The 17,666-nt window shown below is 51.8% G+C and overlaps 1 protein-coding gene across 5 annotated transcripts in view; it reads right to left on the bottom strand.

The window, feature by feature from the left end:
* Positions 1-1,923: 1,923 nt before the first annotated feature.
* Cog2 (component of oligomeric golgi complex 2) overlaps positions 1,924-17,666 on the bottom strand; it is a 33,129-nt gene continuing 17,386 nt past the window's right edge. The window contains exons 1-12 of one of the 5 annotated variants that reach the window (XM_087595213.1): positions 15,120-17,258; positions 14,891-14,999; positions 14,601-14,738; positions 14,272-14,489; positions 12,519-12,580; positions 8,699-8,850; positions 7,498-7,671; positions 6,759-6,831; positions 6,365-6,507; positions 4,247-4,386; positions 3,506-3,686; positions 1,960-2,485 (exon numbers count right to left, since the gene is read on the bottom strand). In XM_087595213.1, the coding sequence (XP_087451339.1) occupies positions 2,384-2,485; positions 3,506-3,686; positions 4,247-4,386; positions 6,365-6,507; positions 6,759-6,831; positions 7,498-7,671; positions 8,699-8,850; positions 12,519-12,580; positions 14,272-14,396 (1,152 nt within the window). In that variant the 5' untranslated portion in view covers positions 14,397-14,489; positions 14,601-14,738; positions 14,891-14,999; positions 15,120-17,258 and the 3' untranslated portion in view covers positions 1,960-2,383. 5 annotated transcript variants of the gene reach the window in all.

The raw sequence follows: 17,666 nt of genomic DNA, 5'->3' as shown, positions 1-17,666 counted from the left end.
AGATTAAACCTACAGCTTCCAGATCTGGGACTGTGCTGAGGAAGGAGCGAGACAGGGTGAGGTAGTGGTGTGTCTGTGCGTGTCTGTGTGTGTACGTGTCTGTGTGTACGTCTCTCTCTCTCTCTGTGTACGTGTGTGTGTGTGTGTGTGTGTGTGTGTGTGTGTGTGTGTGTGTGTGTGTGTGAGGGTGCCTTCCTCCCTGTACAAACTGGGAAGCAGGTGAACAATGTAGTGTGTTAACCACAGGAAAAGACCAGAGTGCCTATAGAATCCACAGGGCACAGACAGTGGGAAATCCTGTATTAAAACATGGAGTTGCCTCTCTGGCCTAAGCTGGAGTTTTGACTCTGCATGAGCTTAGCCTAACCTTGAAGGCAGGGCTGCTCTGAAGCTTGGATTGAGACTAGAGGGTCCTGTAAGGACAGGTAGAGCCTAGAACATGTTCCTGTGACCGAGGTCCACCCGGGGTTGGGGGTGGAGCTTAAGACGGCCTGCCACTCCCAGTGAACACACACACATGGACACCACACCACACCCACATGGGGGTCGGGGGAGAGGCTGGGACTGGTGTACAGCTCACTTTCTTAGCCCACGGGATGCTGCCGTCAAGTCTTAAGAAGGTTCCCCACATCTCTTCGTCCCACATAGAAACCCTCATACATGCCCAGGGCTTTGTTTCTTGGATGACTGAATTCCATCGGGCTGACAAGACGAGCTGTCATAGGAGTCTGTGGGAGACAGTAGCAAATGGACATCCGGCCAACATTAGGGTTAGTCCTTACCAAAGGCTACTGTCTCCTACAGCAGCCAGGCTTGCCAAGGGTTGGTTGTTCCCCACTCCTCGCTATACACTTGAGTCTGGCCTGCACCGTCTTGCTAACCAGCCTGGTGTCAGTGCCCTGGTGGGACACAGCACAGCTGAGCTCTGTCTGTGACTGCGCTGGAAGCCAGCACAAGTCCTGCTGCTCACAGAGAGCCGCCGTCCTCGGCATGAGCAGCTCGTCCACCCCAGTGCTGCTGGCTTGGCCCCTCAGCCATGGGTCCTCCCAATGGAGAACAGCTTGAACCACAGGTGGTAGTAAGGACCCGCAGGCCCTTAGGGGAGGTGACAACACACATTGATTTTGAACTTCTGCCTCTACGACAGAATCATTTCTTCCCAATCAGCTGCCATATTTGCGGTCACTGAAAGCCGAGTGAGAAATGAATGCATGTCCTTTGACTACATAGGAGGGAGATGGTGGGCTTCAGGTCCCTGAATGACAGACTGGCCTCCTCCTCACAGGCTTCTCATACTGGAAAGCAGTAAACTGCGTGGAGACGGGTTTTTAGTGTGAATGTTGAAGCTGGGAGAATGTGTAACTTCAACTTTAAACCTGTCTGAATAAAACTGGCTCTCAGCGGGGAAACCAAGGAAAGGTAACAAGGGAGCTGTTTTGGGGAGCCAGATTCAAGTCTGAGACCGTTAGCTTTTGCCTGAACAACCTGCTCTCAAGGACAGAGACATCTTAGGGAGACTGGAATTCAATGGTTTGGAGTCAGAGCCAACAGGGTAAGAGAGGCCCACTCTTGACCTCTGGCTCTCTAGGCTGAGGCCTGTGTGTATGTTGAGCACACAGGCTGACAACTGGATTTGGGGCTATTTTGCCTGGGCTTAAATCCCAGCTGCCAGTCACCCACCCACAGACGGGAAATAGCAATGCCGCAGTTGGACTGGGCACTGTGCTCTCCCCTTTCTGGGATCAAGTGGCAGAGCCGTTGCACAGGGGTAGGCAGGGATCCTTGGGTATGAAACTAACCATGTGTGTTCACGACGTAGCTAGGACCTCGTGACTGTCAACAGCATAGCAGCCAGAGGGAGATCTAGAGACAGGATCCTTCCATCTGTGCCACAGGCATGCGTGTCACTGAAGGCAGGCATGCGAGGGCCACTGGGACTGAACTCACAACTTAGATGTGTACAGCAGGTACTTCTTTTATTTAGGGATGAATCTTTACTGCCACGCTGGCTCTGACAGAGGTGTGGACAGCAAGATCAGAAGTGCTCTTCCTCTGTGCCTAGATGGGCGGCCACTTTGTGCCCTCTAAGGAGGCGCAGGCCTGGGGTATCTCCCGGGTCAGGACAGCCCAGTAGCCACATTGTAGATTACTTTTACCCTACTGTAGAAATCAGCTTGTCTACACCAAGATTTACAATAAAAATAAAACAATTTGTTCTGTAAACTATAGCGAAAAGCTTCGAATGTCATAAAACTACCTTCCATACGATGGAAAAGCTTTGGTTCTTTCTGGGTGAAAGACGGCCCCACACGTGGGCAGCGGTGCAGGCTGTTGCTAGGTGACTCGGAGGACAAGGGTTGCTTTTTTCCCCACTCCAGGACGCCTAGGGCTGCTCTGCAGCTGCCTGGTCCCTGGCGGCAAGGACAAGCTCCGTGAGGGCCGGGAAGCTCTTGATGTCACTGGTCTGCAAGCCCATCTTTTGGATCTGCAAAGGCCATGAGAATGAATTGTCACCGTGATAAGGCCACCATTAAAGCCAGGACAAACCGACCCTGCCCCACTAAGGTGGAAAGTGTTCCCAGAGGAAGGAGGGGAAGGTTTTCTGTTAGAGTCAAGGGCTGGCTTAGTGCAAACCCAGTGTGGGTCCTGAGCTTCCCATAACAGGAAGCTAGCACATCTGAACCCCTCAGCCCACCACACTAGACTCTAGCCAGGGTAGGAGTCTCTTCTGTGGGCTTCAGGAAATGCTAGGAGAGAGAAACCCACGTGCAGAGGACAGAGAAGCAGATTATTTTTAGTTGAAGAGTTTTCCACAAAGCATGTCTGAGCTCTCCATCTTCTCAGCACCTCTCAGAGAGCAATGGGCCAAGACACGCAGCATGGCAGTGCTCTGTGGCTGCCGTGTGTCCCACCTGAACAGCAGCAGGGACCGCACATCCCTACTTCTTGCTCTGCCCATGTCTCGCTTGTGAAAAACTTCAAATTCCTTACACAGTAAACATGGCGGCAGGTATCTGCAGGCTGCTACCTCACTATCTGCTTTTGATATGGGGTCTTACAATCCCACTCATGGCAATCCTCCTGCCTAGGCATCCCGAATTTGGGATAACAGGCAGTTTCCCACATTTGTAAAGGGTGGAACTGTGGACATCGCTGCACCCTCTTAGGAGGTCTTAGAGCTGCCGTCAGCCATCCCCCCTGACGTCAAAGTCGGTGCTTAACACGGCACAGGGCAGGAGGCTGCAGGCCCTGCTGCTGGCTCAGGACTGCAGGCAGCAGGGGCAGCTCTGCTGACAGCATGGGCGAGAGCTGAAGCCACCGGTCACCTGCTGTTGGGTGGGAGAGGACACGCTGGGTCCCTCTGCCTTTTCTACCGCCCACTTCCTGGCATACACCCTTCTTCACAGCAAGTTGGGCCTGACTCTGTTCTATTGTTGGCCCTAGGGGGGGTGACACCCAAGCCTTGGCTAGCCTGGCCCTCAAAGCGGGCGCGCGTTGCGGGCACCTGTTCTCCCAGGTGCTCCACGTCCAGAGCCAGCTGCAGCCGGATCTTGTCGTCATCACTCATGCCGCCACTGGAGCTGACAGGGTTGGTGGCCGGGGATCTCCTGGCTTGTTTGAGGCGCTTCAGGCTTTCCTCCATCTTCCTCACTGAACTCAGCACGTCTGACACAGTCTCAAAGTACCTTGGACACAAGATGGCAGTGACAGGCTGGGAACAGATACTGGTGACACCATGCAGGAACTCGCTTTGTAAATAAGAGGTTCCTAAGATGGCCATCACATACACAACAGCTCAACTGGAAAATGTGCTGCCTGTCATGTTTCCTAAGTCTCCATCATGGCAGACAGCTTCCCTCTTTTCTGTGCTAGAGATGGAACCCAGGACTGTAGGAGTGCCAGACAAACTCCACCCAGGAGCCAAGAGGCCATGAGGGAAGAGATCCAGTCAGCTAACTTCCTGCCTGGGTCTTCTGCAGCCATCACCTTTACATGCACGGTCCCTCCCTCCCATCATCTCGGGACATCTGGAGGATACTTTGTTACAAGTGGTAATTCTCCTGCAAATCTAATCCTGCTGAGGAGAGGAAGGACCTGGCTGTGCCTAGCGCAGGGAGGGCAGTAAGGGTGGATCAGTGGCCCGCTCACACCTTGTCCATTACAGCTGTGATATCTAAGAGCAGCCCACTGCTCCAGCAGCCCTTGTCAGAGTGCAGCAGGCAGCTCTCAGAGCCCACGAGCTTACTTGTGTGTGCTGTCAGACAGAGCTTCCTGTAGCCAGCGCTGCATCACTGCTGGCTGCACCTTGTCCCCATGTCCACTCTGAAGCTGGTACAGTGGCTTCAGGGCACTGTCCACATATGAAGAGGCTGTGCTGGGGACCTCCTGGAATGCCATTATAAACAGGAGTTAGGGACACAAAGAAATAAAGTCTTCAGACCATTAATGCTCAGCAAACAGCTCTATCCCTCCCAGAAGCGACCAGAGGGCCACAGAAACCACCTGGGGCAGCAGTGCCCCAAGAAGGCGACCCCCTGCCTCTGCTCCACATCAGGCTTGATTCTGAGGCAGGATGCACAGGGCTGAGTCCTGACTCCTCCCACTAGACAGATGCCCAGGGCTAGTGCTACAACCTGTTTAAGTAGCAGGACCGCACAGAGAGAAGACTTGGTCCCCTGCCCTGCCAGTGAAGACTGCCCTGGGGCTCAGGGGGGACTGATGTGCTGTGCACATTCACACACCAAACAGAAGGAAAAAGGAAGGCACCTGGAATATGCCCAGGCCCCGCCCAGCTAAGGGGCTTCAGGCCCAACAATAAACAGCAAAGCAGGATACTTTGTTACAAGTGTTAATTCTACTGCAGTCGCTAACTCTCCTCGGTCTGCTCATTTGAGTCAGAGCCTGACTTTGCAGCTCTGGACCGCATCAAACTTGTGACCTCCTCTCAGACTGTGGGGATTACAGGTGTGGCTACCACAGAGGGCTTTGCCAGTCAAACTTTAACATGAAAAGGGACAGCTGGACACGGTGGCTCACACTTGTAAGCCCAGCACTTAGAAGGCTCAGGCATAGGACTGCCACGTACTTGAGGGTAACCTCAGCTACATAATGAATTCTAAGTTAGCCTGGGATACAGAGTAAAGCCCTGTTCTCAAGGTGTCGATGACAATGAGATGACAATGGTGATGATGATGATGACAACAATGAACAAGAGGAAAGCCACCTCACACAAACTGTGGTCAACAAGGGATCCCTCCCTATACTCCAGAAATCTTGCAAGAAATCTTGCTAACGGTAGCTGGGCCCCTGCACGTAAGCAAAAGGAAGGCCATAGGTCATTGTTACAGTTCCTGAGAGTCTGGGGAAAACAGAAAGGCACTAAACTAGGTCTAACTCTTCACCTGACTGTGAAAGACAAGCGGAGGAAGAACCAGTCACCAGAGGGCGAGAACACGGGGAGAATGCATGAAGATGGGCTGGGAATCCTCAGTGGCTCTGCCACAGCCCCAGCACCCACCAAAGCCTCTGCTGCACCGGTGCCTGTGCTCTGGGCAACAAGCGCCCTACCCCGGGCTACCTCACTGGCCGCTGACATAGCCTTAATGCTACTGTGTTCACTAAGGGAACAAGGAAAACCAGGCATTTCCAATAATGATTTGCAGGACTAAGATTAATTAAAACTTGAGGGGAATCTATGAAGACAAAATACATTTAAATGAGTAAGACTTGGAAATGCTTTAAATGGTTCCTTGGTGCTGGAAAGAAGACTCCGTCACTGAGAACACTTGCTGCTCTTGCACAGGACCCAGATTCCCAGCATCCATCTGTAACCCCAGTTCCAGGGAATCCAACAGGCAGGCACATGGTACTCATACGTGCGCGTGGGAGAAAGTCGTATACAGCAAGTAAAATAAAAATTTAATTGCGGGGCTGGGGATTTAGCTCAGTGGTAGAGCGCTTACCTAGGAAGCGCAAGGCCCTGGGTTCGGTCCCCAGCTCCGAAAAAAAGAACGGAAAAAAAAATTTAATTGCTTCCTTAATTTTTAAAGAAAGTACTTTTCCAGGCTGGTGTGGTTGGTACTGCACACCTTTAATGCCAGCACTCAGAGGCAGAGAGGCAAGCAGATGTCTGTGGAATTGAGGCCACCCTGGCTTATGTAGTGAGTTCCAGGTCAGTCAGGACTCACACACATACAAAAGGTAGTTTTCCTTAAAATCGAAAGCCCACAGGGCCATGCGCACGCTGTGGGTTGTGCCGGCAGCTGGCTCCTGACCCTTGACCTCAGTTCACCCTAAGGTCTGACTGCGATCCACATTTCCCTGGCCCTGCACACCACAGAGCTTCCCCACGAGTGACACTGACCTTATTGGTCCTGCGGTAAAGCCTGGGCACCTCCAGGGCACTCTTCAGATAACCGAAGCAAGACTCGCTCAGGTCCTGCACAATCCTGCTACTCAGAGCTGGCACATGGGCAGACAAGGCACTCTGGGAGTCTTCCAGGGCCGCTGTAACACAGGGCAGTGGAATGAGGCACTGGTCCAGCTTCATTAAAACGTGACCATGGCGTTTAGAGTGTGCTAATAAATCAGGTCATTCGTATAAAACAGCAATCTGGTTTATAGAAGTCAAATCAAAGAGCGACACACAGAAACAGCTAAGGATTTACGGCTGGAGTGGAGTGGAGTTTAGTCTAAACTCTGAGTCTACAGCATTGCACGTTAAGGTATTTCTTATCTGGAGTCGGGTTCACTCTTACCTGAGATAGATGAGAAATTCTTAAAGCCGACCATCTCAAGTTTCAGCCTGACTGTCTCCAGGAGGTCTGGAAGCTGAAACACATTTTGGACACTAGTTCTTTCTTTTAATCAGAACGAGCAGCTTTGCACCCACAACCTCAGACAGGAGTAACAAGTGTTGAAGCCTGTGTCAGAGCCTGTAGGTAAAGTTCCCACCAGGCTCTCACTTCCGCAGCCACTGGGCACAGCATGGGGCAGCTGGCTGCACGGCCACTGAAGGCAGAAAAGCAAAAACTCATTTTACAGCTCTCCATGACACCAGAACTGTTCACAGTGAATAGGCCATGTTTTCTCTGAACACACAGTATATTTGTTCAATCACACAAAATGTAAACTGTGAAAAGCAGAATCTATCTGAAGGTGTAAACTCTGTCCATAAAGTTCTCTAAATGCTGGGAGCAAACCATGGGCCCACAGAGAAGGTGGGTGGGGACTCTCATTCCATTGACTCTCTCAGACGGCGGGGGCAGTGAATTGGGAGTAACTACAGGTCAGCCCACCATAGGCCGTGCCCACGATGGCTGAGCTGATGATGGTAGAGCCTGTGGAGGCCGAGGGTTAGCCTTTTCCTGAGAGCAAGGAGCAGTGGGCACAGCGCTCTCAGAGTACCAAGGAGGGAAACATCCTGTAGGGTCCTCGTGGGTGCACAGGACCCCACGGTTCACAGATCCATGCATCTACCAGGGCAGCGAAGCTTACCCATTCCTGCAGCCTGCCCAGGTCTGAGACCACATACACCAGCTGAGTGCTGGAGATGGGCACAGCGCCTGCTTCTGAAGGATGGCTTCCATGGTCGTCCGAAGGGTCTTTACTGCCTGCCAAAGGCTTTTTAGTCTCCTTGGCAGTTTCATTAGAGATGGGCCTGACAGAAAGCTGAAAAAGAATTTTAAGGATCAAACACTCCTGCCAAGACATGGGGCGTTCATACGCGCTCAGGAGCTCTGCACACACACACTGGCTGCAGTGGACAGCAGTCTCTCTCAGGCAGCCTTGGCCCTGCTGTTCTTACTGTTGTGTCTTCTGGACAGCCAGTGGGGCAGGGAAGCCTGAGGAAGTCTGTGAGCAGAGGGGGTGAGGACAGGTACGCCCCACCTTCCACAGAGCCTCCCTTCCTCCTGGCACCCCAGCTCACAGGTACATCCTCACCACAGCCACACACAGAGGCCATTTGGCCAATGTACAAAGAACTCAAGGTGTTGACTGTCCCAAGTGCACAGGACTTGTGCTGGACCTCAGCTGCTCTAAGCCTGTGCTCTGCTCCGGACACAGGGTGTGACTGCCACTGCACTGCCCTCCGTGTGGTCTGCTCCTTTTTGAAGACTGTCTCCCTGTTTCTAGATTTCTGTACCATGAGGACTGGCTTATGTGTGTCACTGAGGGTGTCCCTGAGGTGGCTCTGAACACCGATGTCTGCAAGGACCTAAAGCTGTTGCTCAGTTGTTAGTGACGCCAGTCTCCTGGGGACAAGAGCCTTGGGCATGCCCATGTGCCAGTAACAGCGAGTACAGAGAGCTGATGCACTTGACTGACTCAGGAGGATCCGGAGAGCCCAGAACGGAGGGTAACAACGTCTGGTTTGATGATCACCTCACTGTTTACAACTTAAACCTATTTACTTTTGTTTCTGTTCTTTTTCATTAAAATGAACATTTTTTTCAGGGTGCATTAGGAATCTGGTTTTGAGATGAGAAAATTACTAGGGTGGGACCTCTCAGTATTAACCCTGAGCATGTGTCAGGTGCCCACAGCTGCATCTGACACCACGGGACACTCTGGACCCCTGTGGGGGTTTAGCCACATGCCTGGGACACTCTGGACCCCTGTGGGGGTTTAGCCACATGCCCCTCGAGGTCCACCCAGGGATAGCTGGGTTGAGGGGGGCTGCATGGTGCCCACTCACCTCACTGACAAACACAGAGAATCGGGCCAGAATCTGCAGCGTGAGCCTCCACAGACGATGTGCCAACAAAGGCAGGAACATCTCATCGGACCAGCATTTGCTCAGACTGATCCATGTTCTGTGAGAAGCCAGAAGGCAATACGGACTTCCAGCTGGAGAAAAAGCACGGACTCAGGGCACGCTATCCAGTTAGGCTGCTGTCCAACTCTAGGTACTGGTGCACAACTCGAGTACAGAACAGGGCACGCTGCCCAGCTGCGGCCAGCAGAGGTCTAGAGCGGCCCAAGACCACAGGTCTTCAGTGTGGAGTTTGCTAACTCACCTAACACAGTTTCCAGGCATGGGAGCTAGCATCAAACACGATGCTCGACAGCTGCATGGTGAGTGGCAGTGTGCGAGCTTACACTTCAGCTTTCCCTGCCTCAGGCTGGCTACTACCCACAGAGAAGGTCGATCCTTATGACTACTGTAGAGATGGACAGAGACAACTCTATGACTCAGAAAGAAGGTTCAGGTCAGACTGGGCTGCGCCAGAGAGGAGCCTGTGTGCCACAGAAATGTGCTGTATCTCAATGGCTACCAAGAGTGTGTGTCACGAGTCTGAGCGCCTGCAGCTGCCACCTACCCAGAATCCCAGAAGGCCTGGCTTGTGTCCATCTGAGTCACCCTTAGAAGGGAAAGGGGCACACAGACCCAGGAGCTGCCTTCCCATAGCTGGGTTGGGGGCAGGAGGAGGGTGAACCGCAGACGTCTACAGATAACTGATCGAATCTACAGCCATTCCACACCAATGTGCCCAATCTCAAGAGCTGATCACAGAATCTGGAGGGCACAGCAACTGCACACAGGAGCACGGCCCTGACATGCTGCATCCTGGAGGAAAAGATCCATTTGGAACTTTATAAAGGGTCCTTTGCCGTCATCTCTGTAAGGCAAGGAATTCACGAACCAGGACTGCTTTCTATTTGTTGAACACAAAGTGAAATGTCTGGGAGCTTAGCTCACTACAGAGCGCTTGCTCACCGTGTTAGCTTACTACAGAGTGCCTGCTCAGCCTGTTACTTTACTACAGAGCGCCTGCTCAGCCTGTTAGCTTACTACAGAGCGCCTGCTCAGCCTGTTAGCTTACTACAGAGTGCCTGCTCAGCCTGTTACCTTACTACAGAGCGCCTGCTCAGCCTGTTAGCTTACTACAGAGCGCCTGCTCACCGTGTTAGCTTACTACAGAGCGCCTGCTCAGCCTGTTAGCTTACTACAGAGCGCCTGCTCACCATGTTAGCTTACTACAGAGCGCCTGCTCAGCCTGTTAGCTTACTACAGAGTGCCTGCTCACCGTGTTAGCTTACTACAGAGCGCCTGCTCAGCCTGTTAGCTCACTACAGAGCGCTTGCTCACCGTGTTAGCTTACTACAGAGCTCCTGCTCAGCCTGTTACCTTACTACAGAGCGCCTGCTCAGCCTGTTAGCTTACTACAGAGTGCCTGCTCAGCCTGTTAGCTCACTACAGAGCGCCTGCTCAGCCTGTTAGCTCACTACAGAGCGCTTGCTCACCGTGTTAGCTTACTACAGAGCACCTGCTCAGCCTGTTACCTTACTACAGAGCGCCTGCTCAGCCTGTTAGCTTACTACAGAGTGCCTGCTCACCGTGTTAGCTCACTACAGAGTGCCTGCTCAGCCTGTTACCTTACTACAGAGCGCCTGCTCAGCCTGTTAGCTCACTACAGAGTGCCTGCTCACCGTGTTAGCTTACTACAGAGCGCCTGCTCACCATGTTAGCTTACTACAGAGCGCCTGCTCAGCCTGTTAGCTCACTACAGAGTGCTTGCTCACCGTGTTAGCTTACTACAGAGCACCTGCTCAGCCTGTTACCTTACTACAGAGCGCCTGCTCAGCCTGTTAGCTTACTACAGAGTGCCTGCTCACCGTGTTAGCTTACTACAGAGTGCCTGCTCAGCCTGTTAGCTTACTACAGAGTGCCTGCTCACCGTGTTAGCTCACTACAGAGTGCCTGCTCAGCCTGTTACCTTACTACAGAGCGCCTGCTCAGCCTGTTAGCTTACTACAGAGTGCCTGCTCACCGTGTTAGCTTACTACAGAGCGCCTGCTCACCATGTTAGCTTACTACAGAGCGCCTGCTCAGCCTGTTAGCTTACTACAGAGTGCTTGCTCACCGTGTTAGCTTACTACAGAGTGCCTGCTCAGCCTGTTACCTTACTACAGAGTGCCTGCTCACCGTGTTAGCTCACTACAGAGTGCCTGCTCTGTCTATTACCTTACTACAGAGTGCCTGCTCACCGTGTTAGCTCACTACAGAGTGCCTGCTCAGCCTGTTACCTTACTACAGAGTGCCTGCTCAGCCTGTTACCTTACTACAGAGTGCCTGCTCACCGTGTTAGCTTACCACAGAGTGCCTGCTCAGCCTGTTAGCTTACTACAGAGCGCCTGCTCAGCCTGTTACCTTATTACAGAGCGCCTGCTCAGCCTGTTAGCTTACTACAGAGCACCTGCTCACCGTGTTAGCTTACTACAGAGCACCTGCTCACCGTGTTAGCTTACTACAGAGCGCCTGCTCAGCCTGTTAGCTTACTACAGAGTGCCTGCTCACCGTGTTAGCTTACTACAGAGTGCCTGCTCAGTCTATTACCTTACTACAGAGTGCCTGCTCAGCCTGTTACCTTACTACAGAGTGCCTGCTCAGTCTATTACCTTACTACAGAGCGCCTGCTCAGCCTGTTACCTTACTACAGAGTGCCTGCTCACCGTGTTAGCTTACTACAGAGTGCCTGCTCTGTCTATTACCTTACTACAGAGCGCCTGCTCAGCCTGTTACCTTACTACAGAGCGCCTGCTCAGCCTGTTAGCTTACTACAGAGTGCCTGCTCACCATGTTAGCTTACTACAGAGTGCCTGCTCACCATGTTAGCTTACTACAGAGCACCTGCTCAGCCTGTTAGCTTACTACAGAGTGCTTGCTCACCGTGTTAGCTTACTACAGAGTGCCTGCTCAGCCTGTTACCTTACTACAGAGTGCCTGCTCACCGTGTTAGCTCACTACAGAGTGCCTGCTCTGTCTATTACCTTACTACAGAGTGCCTGCTCACCCTGTTAGCTCACTACAGAGTGCCTGCTCAGCCTGTTACCTTACTACAGAGTGCCTGCTCAGCCTGTTACCTTACTACAGAGTGCCTGCTCACCGTGTTAGCTTACCACAGAGCGCCTGCTCAGCCTGTTAGCTCACTACAGAGCGCCTGCTCAGCCTGTTACCTTATTACAGAGCGCCTGCTCAGCCTGTTAGCTTACTACAGAGCGCCTGCTCACCGTGTTAGCTTACTACAGAGCACCTGCTCACCGTGTTAGCTTACTACAGAGCGCCTGCTCAGCCTGTTAGCTTACTACAGAGTGCCTGCTCAGTCTGTTACCTTACTACAGAGTGCCTGCTCAGCCTGTTACCTTACTACAGAGTGCCTGCTCAGCCTGTTAGCTTACTACAGAGTGCCTGCTCACCGTGTTAGCTTACTACAGAGTGCCTGCTCAGCCTGTTAGCTTACTACAGAGTGCCTGCTCTGTCTATTACCTTACTACAGAGTGCCTGCTCAGTCTATTACCTTACTACAGAGTGCCTGCTCAGCATGGTATGGGGGCCTTTTTTGTTTTGTTTTGTTTTGTTTTTGTTGTTGTTCTTAAGATTGTATGCCAGTGTCCTTACAGCCCAAATCCCTGCCTGGTGAAAAAAGGCAGGAGCATGCTCAGGACCAGGGCTGAGCTGGCTGGTAAGCTCAACAAGTCCCTTCAGGACGCCTGCTGTTTCCTGTTGAACTTACCTGGGGCGTCTTCTAGCCCATCTGTGAGGGATGCTTCTAAGGATCCTGCCACTTCTCTGAACCTGAGGAAGAAGGACCTGGGTCAGTGTCATGTTAGGGTGCATCTGCAAGATGCCTCCGCCTGCGTAGCCTCCTTTCCTGCCCACGGTGGCAGGATGGCCAGGTGCCCTTTTCCTCTTTACTGTATCAGAGATAAACTCCCAGATGAAGCCGCTGCTCTGCAGGGTTCTTTGCTATCTGCAGTCAGTCTCCATACATGTCATCCAAGCCTTACTGAGAGGATCCCCTTAGTTCCACTCTCTAGTAACAGCTCAAGGCCATGCAGTGTTGTCTCCAATCCCCTGTGTCAGCAACACCACAGTGAAGAAACACCCTATGCTAAGACACAGAAAGCTGGCTTGGCACCTGCCTTTGCCACCTGAGGAAGACCCCAAGGCCCAAGTCAGCCCTGGGCTCAGTGCACGTGCCCTTCAACCTCTGCTGACCTTCCTGCTGTAGCTACATCCTGATGGCAGCAGACCCAGCGTCCAGCCACGCATCAGACCGGCATCACTAACAGAGGCAATATTTTTGACAACTGGCTGTTTCCCTGGGCACTGTTTCTAGGCTGCAGTCACTTGCTAATTCCCTCAGTAACATTCAAGATGAGTTCATCTCAGTGACAGTCAAGAGTCATCTGTGGTAATGACCTGAGTAGGTGCCAGGGAAGCCAACAACAGTCTGGTCTTGGCAACCGCAGCGGGAAGACACAGGAGGAGCAGGAAACAGAGAGAGGTGGTGAGAGCCTGAGAGCAGCCTAAGAAGCAGAGATCAGGTGCAAGGACCAGAGAAAGGGCTACGGGGGTTGGAGGTGCACAGTCTAGAACTCTGCCTCAGCCCCACATCATCTTTCAAATTCTACACAAAACACAGGTAAGCAGGCTGATGCAGGCCAAAGGCCTGGCTCTACTGTCCACAGTGGAAAGGTAGAACCATGTAAGAAGCCCGAGTGAGGATGCATCCCTGCTACAGTTGTCAGTGGACTAGAACACAGCACCCACAGAGAGCCTGAGGCTGGAAAGGAAGCCAGGCTTAGTCAGCAAACCAGGTAAAGGCTTGAGACCCCAAGTTATGTCAGTGCTGATGACAGCTCATGGAAACAATGGGTGCGGAGCCCTGATAGCTCGCACTCCACACAGCAGTGAGACACGTGCTGCTGCTGAACCGAGCATCCTGCAGAGCTGCTACACCAGGGTGAGCCCCGAGCGAGCAGCCCCGAGCGAGCAGCCCCGCTGTGGCCTTCAGATGTCACTGTCTGTGGGAGCTCAGGAGAGGAAACATCTAACCTCTAACATTTGGGTTTGGGGAAAGATTCTACTCACATCTTCCCCTAAGCATCATGGTCTATAGGGAAATAAAAGCACTCTGACAAAATGGCACTGTGGCCACCCAGTGTGGAAGGCGCCGCTTTCCTCTGCTCTAACTACCAGACAGCATGAAGCGCTTAGGTGCTGTGGACATGCAGCTCTGAGAAAGGACAGGGAAAGGCAGTAAAGTTACCTAAACCTTCACGCCACGGAGTCCACATAGTAGAAGGAACTGCACGCTGTACACTCACACGAATGTCCTAGCACCACACTCCAGAAACCTCACTCCTCTGTACAACCCACAGCTATGTGGGTCATGTGGGCTTTACTTTCCCGCCAGGGACTGAACATCTATTTCCCAGCATCCATGGAAGGGGATGGGGTGAGGGATGCGGTGAGGGACCGACCTTATCTGGAAGTAGACAGGCAAGTTCCACTTGTTGCTGAAGCTGTGGTAGGCAGGATGGGCTCGCAGTCGCTTTACGCTGGCCTGGGATCCACACTGCCGCTCAAACCTCCTCACGAAGTCCATGCTCACCGTGTATTTCTAGAACAAGAACACACGGTGGGATCTTCTCCGTCAGCCAGCGAGATAGTCAGACGCTGCCTCAGAACTGCACCAAGACTGCAAAGGTCAACACAGAAGCAGGCGGGAGTGACTGTCCTAAGGGCAGCCTCCTAACAACTCCAACTTCCCCTTCATTAGAGCTTCCGCCATGACCAGACTGCCACTCACCAGGTGGGAAGGAAAAGCCTATCTGAAGCCGGGTGTTCTGCTACAAGGCCAGGGCTTCCTAAATAACACACTGCTTCCCGGCAGCCCTGTCTTCCCATGGGATCACGGACAGAAGATTAAGTTGAAGGATGCAGAAGTCTTTTAAAAGGAAACGAGGAAAGAAAATGAACTGGAGGAAACACTGTATGATTCCTGTGGATGAAGACAACAGGACAGATGGACACACTAAACATGTGCACCGTCACCATGGCAACCAGACACAGCGAGGAAACACAGCAGGCTACACTTGCCTTCTGTGGAGTCTCCATTCTCTAAGTCCCAGGCTCCCTGCAAACCGTGCTGGACTTTCTCAGTCAGATAGGGCTCAATCCCATGTCACCAAATCCCCGAACATAGTTCCTGTCACACAGACAGGACCTTCACTGGAGACTAAGACACAGATCTTGAATATTTTTAACTAGTTCAGGGACCTCTTATTCTGTGGGGTGTTCTAGGTTTATGGAGCTGAGACAAAGGTACCTGAACTGTCTCTGGAAACAGCAAGGCTGAAGAAGTACAAAGGCCCACTCTTTCAGAAGAACTGTGGCATGGGCTTCAAGACGGAGGCATTTCTTCAAAGAAGTGATGGATATCCACGGAAATGCAGCCACTAACCTTGGGCCCGGAGGCCTGCTCAGCCCTGGTCTAGAATTTGGAGTTCAGGTTCTCTCAGAAAGGTTCCCTTCTGAGCCCAAACCTCTGCAGAGCCACCATGGTCCACATGAGTGTCTGAAGAACACAACAATTCAGGAAGACCCCTGATCGGCTCACGTACACACGCTCCTTCACCCCACGTATAGTATCCAGTCTAAAATACACCGTTTCTAAAATCATGAGGCCTGCTTACACAGCTCATGGAAAACATAGGTCACCACATCATTCAATATTCTACATGCAGGACAAACAGCACAGTGGACAAATGGGTTTCTCTGGTACAAGCTCCAAACCTGTGTGAGCCAAAGTCTCAGCTAAGTTTCCTGTGCCTCTCTAGACAGTGGGGAGCACTAACATGAAACAATGGGGAGCACTAACATTAAACAGTGGGGAACACTAACATGAAACAATGGGGAGCACTAACATTAAACAGTAGGGAGCACTAACATGAGACAGTGGGGAGCACTAACATGAGACAGTGGGCAGTACTAACATGAGACAGTGGGGAGCACTAACATGAGACAGTGGGGAGCACTAACATGAGATAGTGGGGAACACTAACATTAGACAGTGGGCAGTACTAACATTAGACAGTGGGGAGCACTAACATGAGACAGTGGGGAGCACTAACATGAGACAGTGGGCAGCACTAACATTAAACAGTGGGGAGCACTAAGATGAGACAGTGGGGAGCACTAACATGAGACAGTGGGGAGCACTTACATTAGACAGTGCGCAGCACTAACATGAGACAGTGGGGAGCACTAACATGAGACAGTGGGGAGCACTAACATGAGACAGTGGGGAGCACTAACATGAGACAGTGGGGAGCACTAACATTAAACAGTGGGCAGTACTAACATTAAACAGCAGATTAGAACACCCACAGAACCAGAAATGACCAGGAAGGTAATTAGCATGGAGCCCTGAATGCTCAGGAGAGACAGACCATTCAGGCACAACCAAGGAGACCATCGCTGCCCAGAAGGAAGATCCTGAGCCATGCAGAGTGCAGCGACGACAGCAAGGGGCTGAGGAGGATCCAAAGCCTGAGGAATAAAGTACCAGCTGGGAGACAACACACGCGACCACGCCAGAATGGATGAAAATACTGGTCTTCAGTCGAGCTTCGGAGTTTGACCTCAGAGCAAACTACCTTCCCAAAAGAAAAGCAGGGTCGTTATGTACAGACAAGCCAGCTGATTGTATTATAAATGCAAGACACATGCTATCAGAAGCCTTACTATTAAAGACATGATGCGTGTTGTCAGTAAGCCTCACTATGAGGCAGTGGTTCTCAACCTTCCTAATGATCTGACCCTTTAATGGGGTTCCTCATGTTGTGGTGACCCCAACCCCAAAATAAAATTATTTTGCTGCTACTTCATATCTGTAGTTTTGCTACTGTTATGAATCATAGTTAAATATCTGATATGCAGAATATCTGATATGTGACCTCTGTGAAAGGGTCATAGGACCCCCATGAACAGGTTGTGACCCACAGATTGAGACCTGTTGCTATAGAGCCTTCCAAGAGAAACACGATTAGGAAGAGGGGTGTGCTGACCCCCCAGGGAGCAGCAGTCAACAGCAGGAGGGGAGCATTCACAGAGTGATGACTCCAAACACCAGGAAATGCCTAGTGTTAAACACCACACAGGAAGTGGCAGGGAGCAGCACCGGGAGCTCCTGTGAGGAAGACAGCACAGAACGTGAATCCTCTCTAAGTTTATTGAGTGAAGAGGGAGCACACGCCTGCCTCTGTAGATGGGAAAAATCAGTATAAAGGAGAAAATCCTCCAAAGCCTAAATTACTAGAGGGCAGGAAGAGAAGGAGAAAGAAAGGGGAGAGGAGGTAAACACAGAAGTGAAGCAGAGAGGAGCAGAGTACATCCCACTACGCCTTTAAAGTCACTAACTGAAATAAATACAGCTTATGAGAAAGAGCCCGCCCAGCCAGGCTCCAGAGCAAGCGCCCCAGCAGGGCTCAGCAGCCACCAGCTCAGACACCTGTGGTGCACGCTGTCAGCTACAGTGGGCAGCAAGCACACATGCGGCTCCTGCGATCTTCACGGCTTGCTCCTCTCCACCACGGTACACGTCACACGGTGGGAGGTGCTGGGGATCAGAACTCAGGCTCCCATGCCTTCCCACACGGGAGCTCTTACCCAGCCCTCAGCTGAGTTTTCATGAAAAACAACTGCATGGATTTGGTTTTGTGAAGTTTTAAGACTTTTTAAAGAAATGTAGAAAGTGTCGTGTGTATCTATACACAACGGCCTCTAGATTGACTTATGACTGCAATCTAAGATGAGAATGGGTTGGAAAGGCAGCTCAGCAGTTAGCTTCCTTCTCTGTAAATGGCTGTGATGT

The sequence above is a fragment of the Rattus norvegicus genome, chromosome 19, assembly GCF_021556685.1.
Source record: "Rattus norvegicus strain SHRSP/BbbUtx chromosome 19, alternate assembly SHRSP_T2T, whole genome shotgun sequence".
Taxonomy (NCBI): domain Eukaryota; kingdom Metazoa; phylum Chordata; class Mammalia; order Rodentia; family Muridae; genus Rattus; species Rattus norvegicus.
This window is presented reverse-complemented; position numbering and strand designations above follow the sequence as displayed.